Consider the following 18,317-nt stretch of genomic DNA (forward strand, 5'->3'; position numbering starts at 1 on the left):
TCTGTAAATAAAGGGAAGGGCATAGCATAGTTGACAAGTTCTTGCAAGTTGAGGCTGTGAAATCTTGTGTGGGGGTCTTGATAATTACAGGTGAAACTGGATAGCTTTGAAGGTAATTTTTGAGGAGGTAGAGCAGCAACCTGCCAGTACATTTTTATTTGGTGAAAGCTAATGATTATTGCCTTGAATATGAACCTAGGTTCTAAAGCTGACAGAAGAACTAATTGGTGTCGCCTCCGAACGTGATAATTTGTTGGCATATAAAGAAGAAAATGTTGAAAATCTTGAGAACTTGTATGGAGAAATGTCGGCTATTGCCCAGGATAGGAACAAACTCCAGGAAATGCTTGCCAGTCTCCAATCTGAGAGGGAACGTCAAGAAAATTTGATAACTGAACAGCAGGTAGTAAAATAAATGTTAGATCTAGTTGTTAGATGGTTGGGCCACTAACCTATTAATGTTAATCCTGAGGGGCTTTAAAGCTCATTAAGGAAAATGTGATATTTTCTCATCAGGAAATCTCGTGCATTCTTTCTAGAATTAAAAGAAATGGTTTTAGCGAACCGATTTTGGACAATACATTTACGACTTCAGTGAAAACAAAATTAAAATGCACACTGCATTACCATTATTGCCCTGTTTTCTCCTGTCCTCTCTGTTTTGAGAACTCCATTGCCAAATGGTGTTGCTCCTTTTATGACAAAAGTGTTGCACAATTTTCTTAAATTGAGTCTAAGTGTTGCAGTTTCCTTTCTTCACTCTGAGTCTACACTGGCTCTCTGAAAGAGCATTCTACCTAGTCTCTCTCTCTTAACCTCACCCTCCAAACCTTATCCCTGTAACCTTGCACATACTTTTCAGATAGTAATCCTTTTGAATACCTTGATTGAACCTGCCTCCACCACCCTGCCAGGAAGTTTGTTCCATGCTCCAAACACCCTTTGAAACATTTATTCCTCGCATCACGAACACCTTTCACTAATTATTTTGAATCTGTACCCTCTAGTCCTGATCTCTTTCGTTCTTGATGCTCTCTTGAGTGGGAACAGTTTCTTACTGTCCCATTTACCATGACCCTCCTTGCAGCCGTTTTTTTCTGCATGGAGCAAGGTAAACCATCCCAACATCTTCAATCTATCTTCATAACTACAGTTCTTTGGGCAGCACGGTGGCGCCGTGGGTTAGCCCTGTTGCCTCACAGCGCCGAGGTCCCAGGTTCGATCCCGGCTCTGGGTCACTGTCCATGTGGAGTTTGCACATTCTCCCCGTGTTTGCGTGGGTTTCGCCCCCACAATCCAAAATGTGCAAGTAGGTGGATTGGGCACTCTAAATTTATTTAAAAAAAATAACTACAGTTCTTTATGCCCGGACTCATTCTTGCGAATCCCCTCTGAAATTTCTCCAGTGCCTTTGCATCCTCCCTCTGGTATGATGCACAGAACTGGATGCAGTAATCCAGGTGAGGCCTAAGTGTTTTATACAAATTCAACATGGCCTCCTTACTCTTGTACTCAATGCTCCTGTTAATAAAACTTGAAGATGCTACATGCTTTATTAACTGCTCTAACGTCCCCAGCCATATTGAATGATATCAAGGTCCGTCTGTTCCTGCACCTTAACTCACCCTTTGTTTTGTACTGTCTCTCCATATTCTTCCTGCCAAAATATATCCCTTCACACTTTTCGACATTGAACTTCATCTGCCACTTAGCCACCCAACATATCTATGTCCTCCTGAAGTTCAGGACCTACCTCATCACAATTGACCACGTTTCAATCTTTGCATCATTGACAAATTTTTAAATCATTCCCTGAATACCACAGTCTAGGTCTTAATCTATGCAAGAAAAAACAAGGGTCCGAACTGACCCTGGGGAACTCCACTATAAATCTTCTCCAATCTGAAAAACAAACATTTATCGCTACTTTGTTCCCTGCCATTTTAACATCAAAGTGCCTACTTTCTCTTTTATTGCATGTGCTAGAATCTTGCTCAAGTCTGTTATGCGGCACAGTATTAATGTGATGCAGTTAACTCATCCCTCTGCTGAAATGCCCTAGCAAACCACTCGAGTCGAGGGCAATTAGGGATGGGCAACAGTTGGTTCAGCCAGCGATGACCACATCCCGAGAACACATTTTTTTTAAAAGCCTTTGAAAATTCATATATGCCACCTCAAAAGCATAGTCCTCACCAACCTTCTCTTTACATCTAGAGAAGGTTAAACATTATTTTCCCTTCGTGAATCCATACTGGCTTTCCTTCATTAACCTGCTCTTGTCTAAGTGACTATTGATTTTTGTCCCAAACTATAGACTTCAGAAGTTTCCCCACCACTGAAGGCAAGCTGAGTCGTCTGTAGTTGCCAGCTTTATCCCTGGACCCCTTTTTACATAGATTTACATAGAAGATAGGAGCTCCGCCATTCATCACGATCATGGCTGATCATCCAACTCAATAGTCTCATCCTGCTTTCTCCCCATAGCCTTCGATCCCATTCTCCCTAAGTGCCATATCCAGCCGCCTCTTTAATATATTCAAAGTTTTAGCATCAACTAATTCCTGTGGTAATGGATTCCACAGGCTCACCACTCTGCGTGAAGAAGTGTCTCTTTATCTCTGTCCGAAATGGTTTGCCCAGAATCCTCCGGCTGTGACCCCTGGTTTTGGACACACCTATCATTGGTAACATCTTCCCTGCATCTACCCTGTCTAGTCCTGTTAGAATTTTATGAGATGCCCCCCCCCCCCATTCTTCTGAACTCCAGCGAGAACAAGAATGTAACATCTGCAATTCCCCAGTCCTCTGGCGCAAACCCGGTGTCTAAGGAAGACTGGAAGATTATCATAAGTCCCTCTGCAATTTGCCAAATTGCTGTGGATCCCATGGGCTTTTACCACTTTGATCAGTTTCCCATAAGGGACCTTGTCAAAATACCTTGCTGAAGTCCATGTAGGCTACATCACCTGGAGCAAAGGCATGCTAATTATCCTTGTTTAATCCTTATTTTAAATCCTTAATTTAGACATAAATGAATATCTGTCTGTTTTCATGTACTTTCTATAGAATGAAATGCAGTGTAGGGTGGCGAATCTTAAAAAGGAATTAGATCTGTACTCCACAAAGCTTGAAGAAGAGAAGACTAAATGTGCGCAATTTCAGTATGATATTGAAGACAAGGAAAAGCAGGTTAAAGAGCAAGAACAGCAACTGAAGCAGGAGCTTCAGAAGCAGAAGGAAATTGGTGAGATTGAGACATTGTTCATCTGAGCTGTAGGCTAAGTTATGAATGTTGTTTTAAAAATTGCACCTATTATGTCATTTTAATATATTGAGGCTAATAATTTGAACTTCTTTTCATATTGCATATCAGAAATTGTCGCCACTAGACCATAATAAGTAGGGAGCTGGCTAAAGCCAGGAAGTTTGCCAGTTTGGGTGCCAATGGAAAGCATTGTGGTAGTTGCTGAGTCATTGATTATTGCACATCAACCCACTCATTGGCCTGTTAATTGACATCACAGCTAATAGTAAGCAAGGCTATTCTTCACTTCCTATTTTATTCCAAGATGCAAGTAACTGATAATTTAGCTATCGACCCTAGACCTGTGTTGCACCTGTTACAAGAAAGCTTTCATCAGTGTAAGATTGCAGTAGGCATTAAACAAAATCTGAGGATTTAGTAAAATTTCTGGGTATGATCGGTTGAATTGACGAGAGTAAGTAGCAAGCTGCCCAATGTTCATTCTTGCACCAATTGACAACACCAAAGGCATATAATTGTAAATTCAACTCATTGCTGAAGAGGTTCTGCTGTGTGCATAATGACTGCCACCCACCTACTCTGGAGAAGAATTCATTGTACATGAACAAACCGTACTCTTTTAGGATATAATGCATATAAATGCATGCCATTATTTTCATATTTTAATATTTTTAAATCAAACTTAAATGAACATAGCCTTTCTGCAGCTGGAATGAAACTCTTAATTGCAGTTATGTTAAGTTTGTGAATTGTCGGGACTTCCAGTGGAGGCTATGAAGGAGTAAGTCGCATATTTGGTGGCTCTCGCTCGGGTCAGACCTTTTCCCCCGATTTTTTGTTTTACCGGACTTGAATTGGAAAATTGATGATGGAGGCAGTTGTGTACTGGATTCCCACATCGGTGCATGGAGAGGAGGACTAGAAGTGCTCGCAAAGGCAGAAACAGAAGGACAGAGAAGGCTTGGGCTGAAGCTGCAGCGGGAGGAAGCATGGCGGATGACCGGATCTCTGGCTTGTCGACCCAGTGGTCAATGGAGCAGCTGATGCAAGTTACCCAGGAGGGCTTCGCCAAACAGAAGCAGGACTGCTTGGACCCGATTTAAAAGAGTCATTTGCGCGGCTGGAGCTTAGATTGGATACCCAAGATCGGGCGATCCAGAAAGTAGAGAAGGTGCTGGCTAACCAGGAGGATCATCAAACTGCGGTGGAGTTGGAGGTGGGGATGCTGAGAGACCAACAGAAAAGGCTCCTGGAGAAGGTGGCGGACCTAGAGAATAGGTCCCACCATCAGAACTTGAGAATCGTCTGTCTCATGGAGGGGTCCGAAGGAGCGGACGCTGGGGCATACATAGCGGGCATGTTCGAGAAGCTGTTGGGGGATGGGGCATTCTCCTGACCCTTGGAGGTGGACAGGGCTCACAGAGGACTTGCGAGGAAGCTGCGAGTGGGGGCCCCCTGAGGGCAATGGTGGTGAGATTCCACAGGTATTTGGATAAGAAGTGTATTTTACAGTGGGTCAAGCAGACATGGAGCTGCAAATGGGAGAACAGTATCCTGCGGATCTATCAGGACCTGAGTGCCGAGGTGGCCTGGAGAAGAGTGGGTTTCAAACAGAGTTAAAGTTTACATTTGCACTGTTGGGGGATGGAGGTGTTTGTTTAGATGTTGGATCTCTTGCTTGATTTTTTTTTTTTGTTTAGAGGGTTGTTTTTTTTTCTTTCCGTTGGACAATTGTGTTGGGATTGTTTGTCATTTGAATATATATGTATGTGGGGGGGGGGGGGGGGAGGGAGGGGAGAGAGAGGGAGACAGTAGGTGGGCGAATGTCTGGCGCTAGGGATGGGGGCCACCAAGCTAGCTGGGCGGGCTAGCTCACAGAAGCAAAGTGGGGGGGGGGGGTGAACAGATGTTAGGCTTATCAAAGGGGTCAACATTGTGTTACTAGGGGGGGAAAGGGGGGGGTTCTGCTGACAAGGAAGGAACTGCTGCTGAGGGACAGAGAGGAGGTCGGGGGCGGGCCGGTGGAGGCGCAGAGCGCGGGCTGGAGACTGGCCCAAGGTGATGGCTGGTCGGTGGGGGGAGGGCAGGCAGGCAGGCAATGAACCCCCAACTAGACTGATCACCTCGAATGGGTGAGGGCTCAACAGGCCAGTCAAGAAGGCACACGCATTATGTTCGCGCATTTGAGAAAACTGAAGGCAGACTTGGTAATGCTGCAGGAGACGCACCTTAGTGCAGCCGACCAGATTAGATTGAGGAAAGGTTGGGTTGGACAGGTCTTTCACTCGGGACTGTACTCAAAGACCAGAGGGGTCACGATCCTGATCAACAAGCGAGTGGGATTTGAGGCGGGAAGAATAGTTTCGGATGTGGGAGGCCAGTACATTATGGTACATTAAATATGTATGTGACAAATTGGGATGATGGAGTTGATAAAGAGATTGCTGGGGAAGATACCGGACCTGGACTTGCATAAGGTTGGTCATGGGAGGGGACCTCAACACCTGGTTTTGACCTCTGGCTTAGATCAGTCAAGCTCAAACGGGCAGGGTTCCAGCAATGGCAAAGGAACTAAAAGGGTTAATGGAGTAGATTTGGGGGGGGGGTTAATGGAGTAGATCTGGGGGGGGGGGGGGGGGGGGGAAGGGGGAAGAGAAGGAGAAGAGAGAAAAGGAGTTCTCCTTCTACTCGCATGTGCATAAAGTGTACTCCCGGATTGATTTCTTTATTCTGAGCAGGGCTTTACTGGCGGGGGTGGCGGACACTGGGTACCCGGCGATCACAATCTCAGACCGTGCCCTGCACTGGGTTGACCTACAGGTTAACAATGACTGTAACCAGCGCCCGCACTGGAGGTTAGACGTGGATCTGTTAGCTGACTAAGAGGTGTGCATGTGGCTGAGGAAATGTATTCAGAACTACCTGGGAGTCCATGACACGGGGGAAATTTCAGCAGCTGTGGTCTGGGAAGCATTGAAGGCAGTGGTTTCAAGGGAGCTGATCTCGATATGGGCCCACAGGGAGAAGGTAGACAGGGCAGAGACGGTCCGACTGGTAAAGGAGTTATTACAGGTCGACAGGAGGTATGCGGAGACCCCAGAGGCAGGGCTTTTAAGGAAACTGCAGCGCTACAGGTGGAATTTAGCTTGTTAACCACAGGGAGAGCGGTAGAGCAGCTGAGGAAGGCGAGGAGGACGATCTATGAGCATGGAGAGAAAGCCAGCAGAATGCTTGCACAGCAACTTAGAGGGAGGCAGCCAGTGAGATAGGGAAAGTAACGGATGGGATAGGAGCCTGGTTGGAGACTCAGCAGGGGTGAATAAGATGTTCTAGGAGTTTTATAGTAGGCTGTACAGGTCGGAACCCCCACCGGGGCTGGAGGGGATGAGGCACTTCCTAGGGGGGCTGCATTTCCCGAAGGTGGGTACGGAGCTGGTAGAAGGGCTGGGGGCCCCGATCGGGTTGGAAGAGATAGCGGAGGGTCTGAAGGCCATGCAGTCGGGTAAAGCCCCGGGGCTGGACGGGTACCCAGTGGAGTTTTATAAAAAGTTCTCTGGGATATTGGGGCCGCTGTTGATGAGGACATTCAATGAAGCTAGGGAGAGTGGGATGCTTCCCCCCCCCCCCCCCGATGATGTCTCAGGCCACGATTTTGCTGATCCTGAAGCGGGACAAGAACCCAGAGCTGTGTGCGTCCTCCAGGCCAATATCCTTATTGAATGTGGACGCCAAACTGCTGGCCAAAATTTTGTCCTCTAGGATTGAGGATTGTGTTCCGGATGTTATTGAGGAGGACCAGGCGTGGTTTGTTCAGGGAAGGCAGTTGGTGGCCAATATAAGCTATTAAACATGATCATGATGCCCCCGGAAGGTAGGAATGTGGAGGCAGTGGTCGCAATGGATGCAGAGAAGGCCTTTGATCGGGTAGAATGGGAATATCTGTGGGAGGTATTGGGATGGTTTGGATTTGGACGGGGTTTATTGACTGGGTCAGGTTGCTGTATCGGGCTCCTGTGGCCAACATACGGACGAATAGAACATCTGAAACACAAACCGGAATCTCGGGAGGACCATCATCTTCACCCTCCCATCTAGTGACAATGGACGAATGCAGCCGGAGGGGATGAGGTACTTACTTGGACTGAATTTCCCTCGGGTGGACTGGGAGCTGGTAGAAGGGCTGTGGGCCGCATAGGGTTGGAAGAGATAGCAGAGGGTCTGAAGGCCATGCAGTCGGGTAAAGCCCCGGGGCCGGACGGGTACCCAGTGGAGTTCTATAAAAAGTTTTCTGAAAGATTGGGGTTGTTGTTGATGAGGACATTCAATGAGGCATGGGAGAGTGGGTTGCTTCCCCCGACGATGTCACAGGCTACGATTTCGCTGATCCTGAAGCCCTAGGAAGTGCCTCATCCCCTGCGGCTGCATCGGAAGTGGGACTTGCTCCCATTGTCACTAGGCTGCATCGGGGGACAAGACAGGGATGCCCCCTCTCCCCACTGTTATTCGCGTTGGCCATAGAGCCGCTTGCAATTGCACTGGGAGCCTCAAAGGGCTGGTCCGGGGGGGGGGGGGAAGAGCACAGAGTATCACTTTACGCAGATGACCTGCTCCTGTATGAATTGGACCCAATAGAGGGGTTGGAAGAAATCATGAGGATTCTGGGGGAATTTGGTCAGTTTTCGGGGTATAAGCTACATATGAGGAAAAGTGAGATGTTTGCGGTCCAGGCAAAGGGACAGGAGAGGCGACTGGGGGAGCTGCCGTTCTAGAGGGGTAGGGGGTTGCTTTTGGTACCTAGGAATGCAGGTGGCACGGAAATGGGAACGGCTGCACAAATTAAATCTGGCCCAACTAGTAGACCAAATGAAGGACTATTTTCGGAGGTGGGACGTGCTCGCGTTGTCACGAGCTGGGAGGGTGAAGATGACGGTCCTCCCGAGATTTCTGTTTGTGTTTCAGTGTGTCCCCATCTTTGTTCCGCGGTCCTTTTTTAAAGGGGTCAACAAAGTGATCGCAGGCTTTGTCTGGGTGGACAAGTCCCCACGCGTAAGGAAGGTGATGCTTGAGCGGAGCAGGGGAGAGAGCGGGCTGGTGCTGCCAAACGTCAGTAACTACTATTGGATGGCGAATGTAGCCATGATCAGGAAGTGGGTGCTGGGGGGAGGGTCGGCATGGGAGCGTATGAAGGCGGCTTCATGTAAGGGCACCAGTTTAGTGGCGTTGATAACGGCGCCTCTTGATGTTCCCGCCGGCACGGTACTCCACCAGCTGGAGGATAAAGTTGGATTGGCATGGGGAAACTAATTCAAGTACCTGCAGGTGTGGGACTTTGTATGTAGACAGGTTTCAACCTCCCTGCTCCTACCACCAAGGGGGATACAGGACAGGGTAGTTTCCAGAGGGTGGGTGGGTGAAGGGAGGGTCATTGACAGTTACAAGGAACTTGTGGGGTCAAAGGAGTTGCAGACTGACGAGCTGAAGCGCAAGTGGGAAGAGGAGTTGGGAGGAGACATAGAGGATGGTCTATGGGCGGACACGTTGAGTGGAGTCAACGCGTCCACAACATGTGCCAGGCTCTGCCTGATACAATTCAAGGTCGTTCACCGGGCTCACATGACAGTAGCCTGAATGAGCAGATTCTTCAGGTGGAAGATGGGTGTGCAAAGTGTGCGGGTGGGCCAGTGAACCATGTCCACATGTTCTGGACATGTCCAAAGTTTAGGGAATTTTGGCAGGGGTTTGCGGATGTCATGTCCACAGTGTTAAAAACAAGGGCGGTACCTAGTCCAGAGGTGGCGATTTTCGGGGTGTCGGAAGACCCGGGAATCCAGGAGGAGAAAGAGGCAGACATTCTGGCCTTTGCTTCCCTGGTAGCCCGGAGACGGATATTATTAGCATGGAGGGACACAGCCCCTGAAATCGGAGACCTAGCTAACTGACATGGCGAGCTTTCTCTGTTTGGAGAAAATCCAGTTCGCCATGAGAGGGTCAATGTTTGGGTTCGCCAGGAGGTGGCAACTGTTCGTCGACCTCCTTGTGGAAAATTAATCGTCAGCAGAAGGGGGGGGGGGGTTAGTTTAGCTTAGAGTAGGGGGTTAATAAAGGTGGGACCTGTAAGGGAGAAGGACGGCTTTTGCACTGTTTATAGATTCATTGTTTATTTTGTTGTTGTAAAACCAAAAATACCTCTAAAATATTTTTTTAAACGTTTGTGAATTGTCATAACTCCGTTTCCAAGCACTAACTTTATTTAATTTTATGTTTTATTCCGATTAATATTGTGTCTGGGGTATTTTATTTGCAACATGATTTGAATGAAATGAAATGAAAATTGCTTATTGTCACAAGTAGGCTTCAAATGAAGTTACTGTGAAAAGGCCCTAGTGACCACATTCTGGCGCCTGTTCGGTGAGGCTGATACGGGAATCGAACCGTGCTGCTGGCCTGCCTTAGTCTGCTTTCAAAGCCAGTGATTTAGCCCTGTGCTAACAGCCCCTGCTGTTGATGAAAATCATTTGTTCTCTGCAAAGCCAAATTAACTGCCATTTATTAATTATTAAAACAATTGTAAACGTTGAGCAATGTGCATGGTATAAAAGGATACATCTTTGAATAATTTATTTGATTAATTTATTCCAATTTTTCTCCTGTTAGAAGATAGATATTCTGAAGCTTCAGAAAATCTTAAACTACTAAATGAAGAGAAAGAAGAGCTACTGATTAAATTGCAAGTAGTAACAAAAGCCAAAGAAGAACTGGCAATGTCACAATCCATGTCTCATCAACAGGTTAGTTTCAATGAGCAACTTTAATTTGCTGTAACTTTCTCCATTTATAATATAAATACTCTAAAATTGTGTTCTAATTAGTGATCACGTTAGTCGTGGCTGACGTGAAATTTCTTGTAGATTGTAATTTATGTTGTATTAAAAGTTTCAATCTCCCCTTCTGGGCAGTGACTGAAGTTTTACATCAGTGAATTATATTTTTAGAGGCATTTTTAAACAAAAACAAGAATGCAGAGGCTATTTTGTCTTGAGGAAAAAAAGTAGGTTGCCAAGATTTTCAAATTCTCAAATCTCTGGGACTGCTGGGGTAACATTGTGCACTTGGATTGTGGGGTTTCTAGTTTGGTCAGTGTTTATTGCCCATCAATAATTGCATTTGAGAAGTTAGTGGTGCGCTGCTGCCTTGAACCACTGCAGTCCATGTGGTGTAGGGAAGGAGTTCCAGGATTTTGATTCAGCGACAGTGAAGGAACAGCAATATATTTCCAAGTGAGCATGGTGAATGGCTTGGAGCGGAACTTCCAGTTTATGGTGTTCCCATGAGTCTGCTGCCCTTGTCCTTTGAGCTGGTAGCAGTCATGGGTTTGGAAGGTGTAACCTAAGGCAGTGTTTTTCAAATTTTTTCTTCGGGGACCCATTTTTGCCACCTGGCCGTCCTTCGCAACCCATGCTGACCGACCTGCGGGGCCCACGCCGGCATTATTAAAAGCCGGCTGTTGCGCGCGGATTTGCAACCCTCCCGTCACCCGCCCATGACCCACCCACGGGTCGCGCCCCTGAGTTTGTCAATGCCTGGCCTAAGGAACTTTGGTTAGTTCTTGCAGTGCATGTTGTAGATGCACTTCTGTCATTGTGTGTTGATGGTGGAAGGAATAAATGTTTGTGGGTGGATGCCAATCAAGTAATGTACAACATACAGTGCAGAAGGAGGCCAATCGGCCCATCCAGTCTGCACCGACCCACTTAAGCCCTCACTTCCACCCCATCCTCGTAACCCAATAACCCCATCTAACCTTTTTGGTCACCTAAGGGCAATTTATCATGCCTAATCCACCTGACCTGCACATCTTTGGACTGTGGGAGGAAACCGGAGCACCCGGAGGAAACCCACGCAGACACTGGGAGAACGTGCAGACTCCGCACAGACAGTGACCCAGTGGGGAATCGAACCTGGGACCCTGGAGCTGTGAAGCCACAGTGCTATCCACTTGTGCTACCATGCTGCCCACGGTAGCACAAAGTGAACTGCTTTGTCCTGGATAGTATTGATCTTCTTGAGTATTGTAGCTGTACTCATTCAAGCAAGTACACATTCCTGATTTGCAGGATTTGGAGAGTCGGGAAGTGAGTTAATTGGCAGAGGATTCCTATCTTACCTGCTTTAGTAACTATGTATTTATATGGCTAATCAGTTTAGTTTCTTATCAACCAGGGTGTTGATAATGGGGGAATCAGTGGTGATACTGCCAATGGGCGATGGTTAGATTCTCTCTTGTTGGAGATGGTCATTGCCTGGCACTCATGTGGCATGAATCATAGAATCATAGAATTTGCAGTGCAGAAGGAGGCCCTTCAGCCCATCGAGTCTGCACCGGCTCTTTGAAAGAGCAGCCTACCCAAGCCCACACCTCCACCCTATCCCCATAACCCAGTAACCCCACCCAACACTAAGGGCAATTTTGAACACTAAGGGCAATTTAGCATGGTCAATCCACCTAACCTGCATATCTTTGGACTGTCGGAGGAAACAGGAGCACCCGGAGGAAACCCACGCACACACGGAGAGAACGTGCAGACTCCGCACAGACAGTGACCCAAGCCGGGAATTGAACCTGGGACCCTGGAGCTGTGAAGCAATTGTGCTAACCACTATGCTACAGTTCTGCCATGTCACTTAGCCCAAGCCTGAATATTGTCCACGTCTTGCTGCGTTTGGACATGGGCTGCTTCAGCATCTGAGGAGTCACGAATAATGCTGAATGCGAGGTCATCAACGAACATCCTTGTTTCTGACTTCCTGTTGGAAGGAAGGTCATTGATGAAGCAGCTGAAGATGTTGGGCCTAAGCCACTATCTTGAGGAACTCGTGCAGTAGTGTCTTGGAGCTGAGATGATTGGTCTCCAATCATCACCATCTCTTCCTTTGTGCTAGGTATGATTCTAAAATGCACCAGAGGAAATGTCGTAGGGTTTGTTGACTGGACTATCTAAAGTGCACTTTAAATGAATGGAAACTTGCTTTTACTTAAGTGATGCACAATCAATGGACACGAAAGGTAGGTAAAGTCTGAAACGAAAGGCTTTAATTAGCAAGAAATGAGCCTGGCAGCAGGCGTACAGGAAATGGCCTAGCTGCAGGGGAACACGGGTTCTTATACCCCGCCTCGTAGGTGGTGCTACCTTCCTCTTAGCCAATAGGGATAAGAAGCACACGATACTTGGGCCAATGGGCAGCGAATCTCTGCACCAATGGCAGCTCACATTCCCAGGTACCATAATACCCCTAGTTCTACTACCACATTCACCCCTTGTTGAGAAAGGAACCTGGGGGGCGGGGGGTGGTGAACGGGGGATGAGGACATGGAGAATGGGGGGTGTGTCCCGCGCAAGTGGGTACGAGACTAGTAGTATGACTAATGATGTTGGATCGTACCTCCAACGGTGGCTGCCACTGGCCCGCAACTATTTACAGAGTCGAGTCAGGACACAGTAACTATATACCGGTTTGAGAACAAAAAAAACGAGAGAACAAGCAAGAACAAGGGTCCATCAACAGTTCACATAGACTCGATCAGCCGATCGGGTGCCTTGGACGTCCTGTGCGACCTGCAGAGCTGCGCTGGAGACGTTGGAGTGGTGGTCGTCCGTGACTCCGGGAGCGATGATCCGGTCCTTGTGGCTTCGTCCGTACCCCTAGTCGGAGCTGGCAAGGGCCAGGCCGGGGAGGGTCGTCCTGTCCGTTAGGCAGCGTGTGTAAGGGTGTCGGCGGGGCAGGGAGGAGAGCGCCTGCCGGAAGCAGTTGCAGTTGGGGGGGCTGGCGCCGGGGGCGATGGCGGGGATCCAGCGGGCGCCAGGTCCCGTAGGGAGACTGTGTCCTGTCGGGATTCTCCACATACGCGTACTGCGGGTTCGCGTGGAGCAGCTGGACCCTCTCGACCAACGGGTCCGACTTGTGCACCCGCACGTGTTTCCGGAGCAGGATGGTCCCGGGGGCAGCCAGCCAGGTTGGGAGCGGGGTCCCTGAGGAAGACTTCCTGAGAAAAACAAGAAGGCGTTCATGAGGCGTTTGATTAGTGGATGTGCAAAGAAGTGACCGGATTGAATGGAGGGCGTCTGGGAGGATCTCTTGCTAGCGGGAGACTGGGAGATTTCTGGACCGTAGGGCCAGCAGGACGGTCTTCCAGACCGTACCGTTCTCCCTCTCGACCTGTCCGTTACCCCTGGGGTTGTAACTGGTCGTCCTGCTGGAGGCGATGCCCCTGCTGAGCAGGAATTAACGCAGTTCGTCACTCATAAAGGAGGACCCCCTATTGCTATGAATGTAAGCGGGGAATCCGAACAGGGAGAAAATGGTGTGTAGGGCTTTAATGATGGTGGGTGTGGTCATGTCGGGGCAGGGGATGGCGAATGGGAAGCGGGAGTACTCGTCAATCACGTTGAGGAAGTAAGTGTTGCGGCTGGTGGAGGGGAGGGGACCGTTTAAGTCCATGCTGAGGCGTTCAAAGGGGCGGGAAACCTTTATCAGATGCGCTTGTTCGGGGAGGTAGAAGTGCAGCTTGCACTCCGCGCAGATGTGGCAGTCCCTGGTCACTGTCCTGACCTCCTTGATGGAGTAGGGCAGGTTGCAGGTCTTGATAAAATGGAAAAAACGGGTGGCAGAGGCCCGCATGGAGGGTTCGAAGGCGGTCCACTTGTGCATTGGCACAGGTGCCGCGGGACAGGGCATCGGGAGGCTTGTTCAGCTTCCCAGGACGATACAAGATGTCGTAGTTGTGGGTGGACAGTTCGATCCTCCACCGCAAGATCTTGTCGTTCTTTATCTTGCCCCTCTGTGCGTTGTCGAACATGAAGGCTACTGACCGTTGGTCTGTGAGGAGGGTGAATCTCCTGCCGGCCAGATAGTGCCTCCAATGTCGCACAGCTTCCACTATGGCCTGTGCTTCCTTCTCAACCGAGGAGTGGCGGATTTCGGAAGCGTGGAGGGTACAGGAGAAGGCCACTGGTCTGCTTGGTTGAGGGTGGCCACCAGAGCTACTTCGGACACGTCGCTCTCGACCTGGAAGGGGGGGGACTCATCGATAGCTCGCATCGTGGCCTTTGCAATGTCTGCTTTGATGTGGCTAAAGGCCTGGCGGGCCTCCATCGACAGGGGGAACGTGGCTGATTGGATGAGGGGACGGGCTTTGTCGGCGTAATTAGGGACCCACTGGGCGTAATATGAATAGAAACCCAGACAGCACTTGAGGGCTGTGGGGGAGGGGGAGCTCCATCAGGGGGCGCATGCGTTCCGGGTCGGGGCCTATCACTCTGTTACTCACTACGTAGCCGAGGATGGCTAGACGGTCGGTGCTAAACACGCATTTGTCCTTGTTGTAGGTCAGGTTCAGGGGTTTTGTGGTTCAGAGAAATTTGCGAAGGTTGGTGTCGTGGTCCTGCTCATCGTAGCCGCAGGTGGTGACATTATCGAGATACGGGAAGTTGGCCTTCTCCCTTTGGAAGACCGAGACCCCATTTGTGACACCGAAGGGAACCCTTAAAAAGTGGCAGAGCCGCCCGTCCGCCTCGAACGGAGTGTACTTGCGGTCACTCGCGCGGATGGGGAGCTGATGGTAGGCGGATTTGAGGTCCACCGTGGAGAAGACCTTGTACTGTGCGATCCTGTTGACCAGGTCGGATATACAGGGGAGAGGGTACGTGTCCAGCTGAGAAAACTTGTTGATGGTCTGACTGTAGTCTATGACCATTCTATTCTTCTCCCCGGTCTTTACCACCAGCACTTGTGCTCGCCAAGGGCTGTTGCTAGCCTCAATGATCCTTTCCTTCAGAAGCCGCTGGACCTCTGACCTGATGAAAGTCCGGTCCTGGGCACTGTACCGTCGATTCCTGGTGGTGACATGTTTGCAATCCGGGGTGAGGTTTGCAAACAAGGACGGGGGGTCGACTTTGAGGGTCGTGAGGCTGCAGACAGTGAGGGTCGCCGAATTTGAATGTTGGGCTCTAGAGGTTACACTGGAAGTCTAACCCCAGGAGTGCTGCCGCGCAGAGATGAGGGAGGACGAATAGCTTGTAGCTTTTAAACTCCCTACCTTGGACCGTGAGGTCTGCTATGCAGCACCCCGTGATCTGTACTGAGTGAGAACCGGAGGCCAGGACAATTGTTTGCTTAACCAGGTAGACAGGGAGAGCGCAGCGTCCTACCGTGGTGGGGTGGACGAAACTCTGTGCTCCTGGAGTCCAGCAGGCAGTTCGTCTCGTGGCCGTTGAGCAGACTCTTTGTAGTCGCTGTGGAGACCCCACATGTGGGTACGAGGCCGAGACTGGGCCAGCGTGACTGAGACCAGTCGTGGCAGATATTCGGAGTCGTCATCAGGCAGGGAGTAGTCAGGGAGGGTCATCGGCGCTGGTCCAAGATGGCGACGCCTGTCAGCCGCACATGGAGTCGGGGGTCCAAAATGGCGGCACCTGGGGGTCGGACATGGCGTCGGGGGCGTAAAATGGCGGCGCCCAGGGTTCATACGTGGCGTTGGGGGGTGGTGGCAGCGAGGTCCGCAGGCCGCACGGTGCCCCTGAAGAGATTGAAGGGGTCGTACGAGCAAGCGTTGCGGTTTGCGATGTCTAGGGAGGAGGCGAGGGCCTGTGCCTCCGTGAGGCTTAAAGTTTCTCTCTCCAACAGTCTTTGGCGGATCTGCGAGTTCTGCATACCTGCGACAAAGGCGTCTCGAATCAGGAGTTCGGTATGCTCAGCAGCAGACACCTGTGGGCAGCCGCAGTTCCTCCCCAACCCGAGGAGGGCACGGTAAAAATCCGGCCGCAGTTCCTCCCCAGCCCGGCATCAGACGTACAGGAAATGGCCTGGCTGCAGGGGAACACATGTTCTTGTACCCCGCCTCGTAGGGGTAGCTACCTTCCTCTTAGCCAATAGGGATAAGAAGCACATGATACTTGGGCCAATGGGCAGCGAGCCCTCTGCACCAATGGCAGCGCTCACTCCCAGGTACCGTAATACCCCTAGTCATACTACCACATTAAGATAAAGGTAGACTGTAGACCAGATCGCCAACCACTTCCCTTCCCTCAGTGGCTGCAAGAAGCACTATGAAACCTGATGCAAGCAAAAGCACCCAAAATTCTCTCCTAAAAATTATTTATAATAATTTGAGGCTTATTTGCTTAATGCACCAAGATTTTTCAGTTCATTACACAAGCCATCATCATGCCTCGGATAGGATAGCTGTCTGTTTGGAAGTTCACCTTGGGGTCAAATATGATGCCATGGTTTCAAACAATCCAGTTTAGTTGTTACCAGGAAGACAGTTGTAGTTGATAGCTAGGGTACGGAGGTTGGAGTGGGCAAAGAGGACAATGATTTCAGCCTTTGAAAATCGCTTATTGTCACAAGTAGGCTTCAAATGAAGTTACTGTGAAAAGCCCCTAGTCGCCACATTCCGGCGCCTGTTCGGGGAGGCAGGTACGGGAATTGAACCGTGCTGCTGGCTTGCCTTGGTCTGCTTTCAAAGCCAGCGATTTAGCCCTGTGCTAAACCATTGCCAAGCCTTTGCACTATTTGGAGGAAATTTCAGTTCACAATAACTGGATGTTAGATGAACAGTGTCGCAGTTTAGTGACGGTTTGAAATATACTGGTGAAGTACAAATGTTGTGGAGCAGTAGAATTTCTTTTTTCAGATTGTGTTGCAGAGTGTCCTTATAAGCATTGCTCCTATGTAATTGTTTTACTGGAATCTTGAGGGTTCTGAGCATGTGCGGGCTTTTGCAGGTTTTTTGGTTTGTAACAGGATGACCCATAAGCAAGATTTGTATTACTAATGCTCCTATTTTCATAATTATTACTTGTCTGCTGAATTACTGCTTTATCACACTTTGTTGAAGTTTCTTCTGTTAAACAACTCATTGGGCTACCTGCTTTGTGATGTCAAGTTACCACAATGTGCATAATGCCAAAGATTTGTGGCTCTTTTGACTGAGTGAATAAGAGCTCCATAAAAAGAAAAATTGTATCCATTTCCAAAATTGACAGTGTGAGCTGAAAGATAAAAAGCAAAAGGGTATTACTAAAGTGAGCTGATATAGAATGATCAAATCCCCTTCAGTGCAAAAGGAGGCCATTCGATCCATTGACTCTGCACCAACCCTCAAAGAGCACTCTAACCAGGTCTATGCCACTGTCTATCCTGCCTTATTCCCATAACCTAGCCTGCACAACTTTGGACTGGGAAGCAAACTGGAGCACCAGAGGAAACCCATGGGGACACTAGGATAACATTCAAAGGCCACACAATCACCCAAGGCCAGAATCGAATCCGGGTCCCTGGCACTGTGCTGTACAGTCCCTGTGCTGTATTTCTCTATCTATCTCACTGCGAAGCAGCAGTGCTACCCACCGTGTCGTCATTCATAAAATTCTTAAATCACACGTTTTGGCCCCTTTGATTTTACACATTTTAAATAGATAAATTAGGACAAGATTAGTTGCTGCATAGGTAGTTCCCTACAGTTCAAACTAGGGAGTTGGGTGTTTCAGGACTGAGATACTACACCACCATTTTAAAAATTGCACATTTATTGCCAAGACACGAGGGAATTCCTTTTTTGATTACAAATGCGAAAGGATTTTCATGTGATCCTATCAACACTAATGTTCATAGATGGATTGCTGAATGTTTAACTGTAGCAATAAACTACTTCTGTTGCTAAATATTTTGGATGCGGAATGTGAATTTGGGTATGCATTTTGTGACCAGGACACAAACTTTGAATGTGAGCATTAAGGCGGAAACACACAACCAATATTTGGTGAAGGAGGATTTAACTGAACAGCTTCTCTTATTTCAGAAAAACCGTGAGTCACTCAGCAGTGAGAAGGAGGCACTGCATCAAGAATTGATGGACCTTCGAACTGAGAGGGAGCAGTTGAAGAGTGACCTTCAAGAAAATATTGACATGGTAATTTAAGTGTTTCATGTTTTTACTATTAAATGAATTGCCATGAACTTTTGGTTAGGTGGAAAGATGTAGTTTGAT

The 18,317-nt window shown here is 48.7% G+C and overlaps 1 protein-coding gene across 7 annotated transcripts in view; it reads left to right on the forward strand.

Moving 5' to 3' along the window:
- The window catches only part of cenpe (centromere protein E), a 187,293-nt gene that overhangs the window by 95,206 nt on the left and 73,770 nt on the right, over positions 1-18,317 (forward strand). For 6 of the 7 annotated variants that reach the window (XM_038804475.1, XM_038804476.1, XM_038804481.1 and 3 more), the window contains 4 exons: positions 200-403; positions 3,070-3,247; positions 9,923-10,056; positions 18,129-18,239. In XM_038804475.1, coding sequence (XP_038660403.1) covers positions 200-403; positions 3,070-3,247; positions 9,923-10,056; positions 18,129-18,239 — 627 coding nt within the window. The remainder of the gene's footprint in view (positions 1-199; positions 404-3,069; positions 3,248-9,922; positions 10,057-18,128; positions 18,240-18,317) is intronic. The other variant, XM_038804477.1, reaches the window with a different exon arrangement.

This window comes from Scyliorhinus canicula, chromosome 8, assembly GCF_902713615.1.
Source record: "Scyliorhinus canicula chromosome 8, sScyCan1.1, whole genome shotgun sequence".
Taxonomy (NCBI): domain Eukaryota; kingdom Metazoa; phylum Chordata; class Chondrichthyes; order Carcharhiniformes; family Scyliorhinidae; genus Scyliorhinus; species Scyliorhinus canicula.